This window comes from Trachymyrmex cornetzi, unplaced genomic scaffold (genome assembly GCF_001594075.2).
Source record: "Trachymyrmex cornetzi isolate Tcor2-1 unplaced genomic scaffold, Tcor1.1 scaffold237, whole genome shotgun sequence".
Classification (NCBI taxonomy): domain Eukaryota; kingdom Metazoa; phylum Arthropoda; class Insecta; order Hymenoptera; family Formicidae; genus Trachymyrmex; species Trachymyrmex cornetzi.
In genome coordinates this window covers 455,855-464,654 of record NW_017297029.1, presented here as the reverse complement: position 1 = coordinate 464,654, position 8,800 = coordinate 455,855, and the positions used below count along the sequence as shown (strand labels likewise).

Genomic DNA, 8,800 nt, shown 5'->3' with positions numbered 1-8,800 from the left:
GTAAGTATCACGATTATAATACCAGAATGGCCTTGACGAGTAACGCCATCTTCATGATGAGGCTCAAAACTTTTCAGACGACCCTCGTACAATACAATCTGAAGTACGTGAATATTTGTTTTAACGAAGTCATTATGTACTTTCTGGTGCACTATGCAAATAATTAAAAAATATGGTGCAATTAATCTATTATATTATACAATAATAAGTCAGACATAATACCAGAATGGCCTTGACGAGTAACGCCATCTTCATGATGAGGCTCAAAACTTTTCAGACGATGGTGCAATTAATCTATTATATTATACAATAATAAGTCAGACAATTAGATACAAAACTTACATGATCTTCAAAATGCGCAAGAAATAGAGATATTAGCTATTTAATCGGTAGGATTTATCTACACGGAGAAAATTTTATATTTAAAATTACTATAATGTGGTAGTAGCTGCGGTCTTCATGTAAATTATAAGTTTAAATACTATAATTATTTTTTTAAAAACAATAATATAACGTAATTTTTACACTTTTTTGTAGTAAATTTTATAGTAAAATTTTTTATTACAAAATCAAATCTTGTTGAATGAAAGTTAGTATTGTAAAAACAAGTAAAAAATATATATCTAGGAAATTTTGTTTGCGTACCATAGTAAAAGTTAAGTCGGAATTATGTTGTGAGGGTCCATACGAAAATTCAAGATATAGTAAAGTGTAATTTAAAATTATATTAAAACTTAGTATAAAATTTTCTCCGTGTAATAATAACCGTCGTAAATCATTGCATTATTGGGAAATAATAAAACATAAATAAAATGAACATTAAAGAGATGAAAACTCATTTACTACTATAATAATAAGTTCTCATAAGCTTTATCTAATAATTCGGTGTTAGTTTATAATTTAGGCTATTTTTTTTTTATTCTGAATATGAATTATCTCGAAGATTAGTCTTTTATTTAAAATTCTCTCTTTATCTAAAATTTTAATGTTATTCCAGTCGAATTCATGCGAATATTCCATACGATGCTCCGTGATTACTGATCTTTGCTCTGTTTTTCTATGTATTATTATGATTATGGTTAATTAATATGATTTTGGTGTTCGCTAATTCTCGCTTTTAAAATTCTACATATCTGCATCGCATTGTTTGTATGATATTTTGTACACTACATTGGTATACATTATTAATGAAAGCCTGTTTTTATGAAATCTGATGAAACAATTCAATTTATTAACACCTCTATAAGTCATACTGACTAGTCTGTTGATATTTAAATAGTTCTTAATTTTTTCTGATATACCGGAAATATAAAGTATAGTAAAGTATTTTTTATTATTACTCTTCTCTCTCTTGTCGTCACCATTTCTATCACGTCTGCCTCATAAGTGAAATTTTAATCTTTGTTTGATTGTGGAAAAAATCAATTGCAACGGATACCCATTGTTTAATAATGTTTTTATGATCTTGTCAAGATTTGTGGTGTGAAAAACAGGATGCGACAATAAAAGAACTCCATCTATTAATCCCACTATGAGTCCTATTTTCTGACACATCGGATGCTGAGAAAAATAATTTAGATAGCGACCTGAACACGTGAGTTTCCGATACCAATCATACATGATAGAGTTATTGTATTTCAGCAAGGTCAAAAATTATATTATAATTAATTTATGATTATTGTAAAAATAAATAAATAAAATATATATTTATTAATATTTTTCAATATATGTACAATAACAATTACAATTATAATTGCGTTATAAAAAATATTTTAAATTTTCTATTAAATATGCATACATATATGATTATTCTTTATATATAAGAATAAATATATGATATGATATCCAAAATTTTATTCAATTAATTCTACAAAATTTAAAGTGAGAAATAGAATAAGTGCAAAATGGAATAAGCCAATGCGAATAAATTCAAAACGGCAAAAGACAATGTGATCGCTTCGTAAATTTTTTAAAGAATTTTTAGACATTAAACAATTGGATTTACAAATGATGTATATAAATGACATATTCAACAATACAAACTGTAACTTTCGTAATTAAAAAGTCTGACAAATTGGATATTGATTAAGAGCAAATTTTGATAAAGTACAAAGATAATCAATATATAAATTTAACTTTTATTTCTTGCCGTTCTTACAATGTCATACAAGTAAATAAAGCTTCATTCTCATATATGAAAATTCAACACTTTTACTACGATTGTCGTCTTATTAATTATCATTATAATTTAATTTATAGTTATCCCAAATGTCATTCACACTCACAAACGTAATATTTGCAATATATGCTTAATGAAAATGCAATGTTGCACAATTCCGTAATCACCTGAAATTTACATAGTAGAAGGAAGAATCAATCAAATTAGTATAAGTCACTTTGCGATAAATGAATTTTTTAATTTCGCCTTTCAATATATATCAAACGTCTGTTCATGCACCACCAAACATATAACACCAAAATCATTTAATTGTCTTCCTCAGACGAATCGTCGATTAACCACCTGCCTATGAAGACACTAGCGGGCTCAGCTTCTTTTACAGCTGGCGGTTCGCTTTTCGCAGCTTGAATCGATTCGAGCCTAAGCCTTACGTTCTCGTAAAGGGTTGTTATCACGGTCTCTGTTATTTTGCTCGTTGTTATCACGTTCGAGGTACCTGATATAAATTCTGTTGATGTTATAATGATGTGACCATCCGACAAACTCTGCAGTAATAAAAAAGAGAATGAATTCAATTAACGCAGCAATTAAAAGTGTAACACTACACTGTTAGAAATTTCCCAATGAATTTTAATTAACATGTAAAGGAAGCATGTGGTTATGCACGAAATTAAATGTAATGAATGATGTAAACAAAAACTAAATTACAGTAGTCTTAAATGTGATGAACGTGTGTATTGAAATTAATGAACACATTATTATAGAAATTAATTTACACGTTAATGAAAAGTACGAGGTCGGTAACTGAAAAGTAATTTACGTTTAATGACATGTAAGAAACGTAAACGTATTAAACGTTAAGCGTTAATAGTATTAGGATTAATTAAAATATTATTAATATTCGTAAATGTAAAAGTACATTAAATTTCATTAATATGTACATTAATAGTTATTTCAATTACGATTAATTAAATGTCATTTATATCCGTAAATGAAAAGTATATTAAATTTCATTACACTTAATTTTTCAGTTATTGTAAACTTAAATCTCATTAACATGTGCATTAATAGTCCTTTCAGTTACAGAGAAATTAAATTTAACTTCATTCACCAATGTACATTAAAAGTTAATGAAATTTAAGAACATTTCTAACAGTGTATATTAAACATTACTTTGTATATTGTTTTAATTAAATTAAGATTAAATTCGAATTTATATCAAGTTGGAGTCTAGTTAAAAAGTACTAAAAGTAATTTATTAATGTATATTATATATTCGTTATGTTAATATATTAGGTCAGTAAAAAAGTTTCTTCGTATTTAAAAAATTTTTTTACAAAAATTTTTCATTTGTTACGAAATTTTCGTTACAATTATATCATTCGCTAGTGCAAAGTTTCAGCTTTAAGAATCTGTTTTTTAAATTGCGGCAAGATTTTTATCGGAGTTATGAGCAATCAAAGTCAGAATGCTCCTTTACTTAACTCGCGAATAACTCAGGAACAAAAAATCATAGGAATATTAAAAAAAAATGATTTTGTAGCTTCAAGCTTTCACGATAGGTAGTCGAAAATTTTCGTAAATTTTTTTGGATACGTGAGAGACCTCCAAAGTGAAAAGAAAATTTTTCATCTTTTTCAGCTCGTAAGTTTTTAAATATAAAAATATTACCAAACTCATATAAACTCAAAAAATATAGTAACCTTTTGAAAGTAGATATTTCAAGCTTAAAAACCCTTTTTTAAAATTTAAATTTCGTTTATTTTTGACGAAGATATTGTATACACAATTCTGAATTAAAAAATACGAAGAAACTTTTTCCTCAACTCAATATCTGTCAAAATTAACAATCGCACAGTAATATTCATGTAAATTAATACGGAGGAATTTACAAGTAATCAATGTAAAAAGTAAATGTACTTAAGTGATAAAAATGTGCTTACAATGTCAGACATAATGTCGCTCTCTTCTCTGAAGCTTTCAGCATTGCCGAAGAAATATGGCACTTTGTGCGCGCACATATGCAGATTCCGGATCTTTCGTATCTGCACCAGCTTGCCATCTTTGAGGCCGAAGACCGGCCTGAGCGCGTAGCTAGGTTTCGCGTACAACGGACGTCCCATAAGCTTCTTATCAATCTTGAAGGTCGTGTAACACTCGCCTTGGGTAAAATTCTCCATTGCGTCAAAGATAATGTCGTTTCCAACGCCATCGAGGACGGCACCTACGCTTAGCTGGCCCACAATCATGCGGATCATGTCAAGCTCGCGCGGTTGAATGTTTTCATTCACCACTAGACTATCCAGCCCCCGCTTGTTGAACTTGATCTCGAACTGATCCTCGTTGATCTCGTAAGCCGGCTGCCGTTTTACCAGACCGGCTAGTACTACTGGTTCCGAGGGATCCAAACTATCCACAACGAAGCTGTTTGCCTTGGATTCCTCGAAGTGACAACTCAACATATGACTGCCCTTCGGTTGGCAGATCAGCTTTGATACCAAGTTCAGCCTTACGCTGCCATATATACCCTCCTCTGGGATCGCCGTGCAGTTCACCTGGACTTGGAATGTGTATTCCGGCCCATGTTCCCATGGCTCGTCCACAGTGAGATGCGCGGCTAAGGAAAAAAGGTCATTACATCATTGCGCGCACTAGGCAAGTTATGACATCTGATCAGGCGACGTATTATTCGACCGTCAGCTTGAATGGGCCGGTTAAGCTTGAATGAACCTAGATTAATGTAGTGATGACGTCAAGCAGGCCGATGTCTACGGTTAAATATCTCGATTACCTATAGCGTTTTTCGTATTTCTAACGAGCAACGTTCGGTAACGGGGGATTGATCGTTCGATTCGCGACATGCCGACTTGGACGCATATCATTCTAGCTATCAGTACTTACAATACAACGACCTTCGGCAAAATGAAATTCAATCACAAAGTATTGGAAACGATAGGCGCGATTCGAGTCCCGACTCGCAACGCGGGTGTCACGATAATTCCGAATTCTCACCTAAAAAGAACGGTATCACTACCACGTTCATGGTGACACCGTGCAACGTTGATCTACTTTAATGGAGTTACTGATGTTCGAGCTGCTCTTATACGAGCGGCTAAACTGCACTACTGACCTCTTCTTACGATTAGCGAGCTCCAATTTATCCAAACCCGTTCTCTGTTTGTCACGGGAAAATAAAGCGTCTGCGTAAGAATAACATATTAAGGATCGAACAATGGCTCAACAACAATTCAAATAAGAAATAAATAACGAAAAGGTTGCCTTGCAGATTTAACTATATTTGTTAAACGTAAGAAAACGTAATTGAATAAACACATCTACTTTCGAACGCGCATACATATATTTAAACATACTTAAAAAAAATAAAAGGAAAATGTGCTGTATATATATATATATGCTACTTTAATTTGTACGAGCAGGAAACACATATACATCTATAGATTTACTTTTCATGTAGCCGTTTTTCGAAATATTGCGTTAAACAAAATGGCAGCTGATCAATGTCAACAATTCTTTTTGAATCTAACAAAAAGTTTTATTTTTGAAGTTTTATGACTTTTGGCTTAGTTTCTGAAAACTAGAAAAAACATGAAATGTCATAACAAAAATTTTACGTTAAGAAATAGTTTTTATTGTCCGGTTTAAAATTGCAAGTCGATTAGTCGAATCTTGTTTTCAAGATACACTGACTGGACACGCGTTTTGAAAATCATGGCATGCGTTTTGAGAAAAACGCGTTTGAAGTTTTACGTTCACTTTGCACTACGAGAACAGTTTTACACACACTAAATTATCTATTGCAGAGCCATATAGAGGAAATCCTGCTGAGGTGGTTACTTCTAAAAAGTCGCTTGGACTGCTTAGCGCACGCATCTCCGCCTGAAGTGCGCGTTCTTCGTCTACTGCACCGACCTATCTGCACTCGCATTGCTTGAAGGATTTACGAATAGCATTGCAGATAAAACGATAATGTGTCTTAACAAAAAATAAGCAAAAGAATAAATTTCTTACTATTAGCTATTCGAATTAATTTTTCTCGTTAGCCTCGCTGTAATATCTAAAGAGAAAAAGTAAAATGTTCGAAAAAACTTCTTACCACAAATTGTATCTGTCTTTCCATACCGTGAATTAAGAAACAATCTCCACGTATAGCTTCGACGAAAGTACGCTTCTTATAATAAATACTACAAGGTATACATTAGAGGAAAAGATCGTGCACTAAGATTTTCCCGAGTTAGATTTTAATCTGCCCTTCGTGGATGATTGCTGACACTGACAATAGGCAATGATGAGTCTTATGTAATCAAACAATCGAGTAGACCTAACTGACCTAGGAGAAATGGCATTATGAACCAAATCTATCGCAACGATTATTACTGTCGGTGGACAAATCTGGTCTTTTTTTCTGAAGAAATTACGTTTATATTATATATACAACGTCAGATATAGACGTTATTACATAATACAGGCATGTGTTAAAATATACGTCTGACACATTGGTACACCGTGCATTCGTATCAGATGATACGATTGACAAGAAACGATAGAATGATTAATGACCGTTTCTACCAAGGTAGTTTAATTTTAATCTCGGTTCAACTAACTCTTCATCTTTCTCTAATTCTAAAAATTATTGAAATAGCATTTCGTTTGTAGCTAATTTCTTTTGTAGGCTTGTTAAATGATTTGGTCACTGTATTATCAATAGAAAGTTTAATGAACCGCTCTACACAAATATTATATCGCTATGCTAATAATGTATATATGTATAACACACATTTATATAAAGAATAAAAGCATTTAGAATGCGTGTGTGAAAGAGAATAAACAATACATTAACAAAATTAAGATCGCAAACTCTTATTGTCGAAATGGAGTACGCATGCCCTATAACGTATGTCGTAAGACCTGATCCGTGTAGTCGCGTCATAATTGAGGCATAAAATATTTGAACGACCGATACAACGGAGTGCGTTTATTGACCCAAGGTCATTGTAATGATTTCATAAGCGACGAAGTACGCTCGACATGCGCGGTCTATGAGCGATTTAGCAAAAGCAAACGTTGATATAGCAATCCTGTGCGCTAACATAGTTCTGAATGCAACGCATCTCTTTCTTCGCAATTTCTTGAATTAAAAGTGTATCTCAACATATTATTTGCAAGAACGTTATGATAAATCAAGCCAACAGATACGTCCGTGCGAGCATCATAAATTTAAGAAAAGCGCTTTTACGAAATTAAAAAAAATGTAACTTGTGGAATGATCTTGGTTACAATACTCAAGCATAGCAGCAGATCAAGTGACATAATTTTGCCATTAACACGTGGATAAGACAAATTGCGATATTAAAGTAGGTAAGATGACTGATAAAATGCGACAATATATATATACGTAAATAAGTTAGCTTATACATTTGTATGTTATTTAGCTTAATGTCTTTAGCTTAATGTCCGCCGAAATAGATTCTTCTTATTTTTTAATCAATTTGTGATTCATTTATTTTACATACTTTACTTATTTTATATTATACAATTATTATTGTGTATTATAAATCAAACATAATTTAAATTAAATTATTAAGATAAATTTAATATAATTTTATTTTAAATTATTTGTATTGTTATAAGGTACGTATAATTAATTTATGTAAGTTTGTATATTTCTCAATGGCAAGATATAATTCAAAATTACAATAATTATAATAATTTTTAATATCAACAACAATATTTCCAGATAACGCTAAATATTTAACGAAAAGTTCGATTCGTATTTATACCAATGTACCGAATGTTTCGGAACAGTAAAAGAATCGTCACAGAATGTGCAAATATCGATGAAATATTGTTTGAATACTCCTTGTATACGTATTTCACGAAAATCGCAAGCGAGTGAGCAGTACACATGTCCGCCGACAGAGGGCCACGGCGAAAATTACTCGTAAATAAATATCACCTGGAGAGAATATAAGGAGCGCAGCACTTCGTCTGTGAAGCGAGCTCTAAAATTGGGCTTCAAGATGAAAAGACACTTTAACTGTGTTTTCCAAAGTAAAATTTCGTTTAAAAACTAATTCACAACCTGACCTGGAATTTTTGGAAAAATTAAAATTTTGTGGAATATATATGGAATATTTATCGAACATTCTCGGAATATGTAACGATATACAAATTAAATTTTTAACCGACATTTGAATATTTCTTTTACATACTGTAAATATTCGGAATACTTTGGAATATTCTTGGAATGTTTTTTTATGGAGGATTTTAGGAACATTTTATGAATATTTCAAGAATATTTAGCGTTTGCTGGAATATAACAAATAGAACTAATATGGCCATCTAGTAGTTAACTTTGCAATTAGAAGTATTTTTCTCAGCCGGTAATTATGTTACCTTAGCGTCCATTTTGTATGAGGTATATATGTATGTACATATATATATATATTATTGTACATATACATATATATTCATATGTAAAATAGCATACAGCGTACATATATTACGTATACAGGGTGTTTGATAATTAATGAAAAATCTTTTGCATAGGGGCAAAATGGACTAAACTGAGAAGAAAAGTCCTCTACAATTTTGCAATTTTTG

At 31.5% G+C, this 8,800-nt stretch overlaps 1 protein-coding gene across 1 annotated transcript; it reads right to left on the bottom strand.

The window, feature by feature from the left end:
* Positions 1–2,150: 2,150 nt before the first annotated feature.
* LOC108761031 (uncharacterized) lies at positions 2,151–5,377 on the bottom strand. The gene is made up of 3 exons (XM_018507347.1): positions 5,192–5,377; positions 4,123–4,796; positions 2,151–2,724 (listed from the first exon to the last, which is right to left on the bottom strand). Exons 1-3 carry the CDS (start codon positions 5,220–5,222, stop codon positions 2,485–2,487), a joined length of 945 nt encoding a protein of 314 aa, XP_018362849.1. The 5' UTR covers positions 5,223–5,377; the 3' UTR covers positions 2,151–2,484.
* Positions 5,378–8,800: the final 3,423 nt, after the last annotated feature.

Bases quoted from the DNA above. Each gene is read 5' to 3' on its own strand.
- LOC108761031 (XM_018507347.1), bottom strand. From the start codon at position 5,222: ATGAACGTGGTAGTGATACCGTTCTTTTTAG. The intron at 4,797-5,191 runs GTGAGAATTCGG...TTTTTTCCTTAG, and splicing joins AGTGATACCGTTCTTTTTAG to CCGCGCATCTCACTGTGGAC. The intron at 2,725-4,122 runs GTAAGCACATTT...TTATTACTGCAG, and splicing joins GCGACATTATGTCTGACATT to AGTTTGTCGGATGGTCACAT.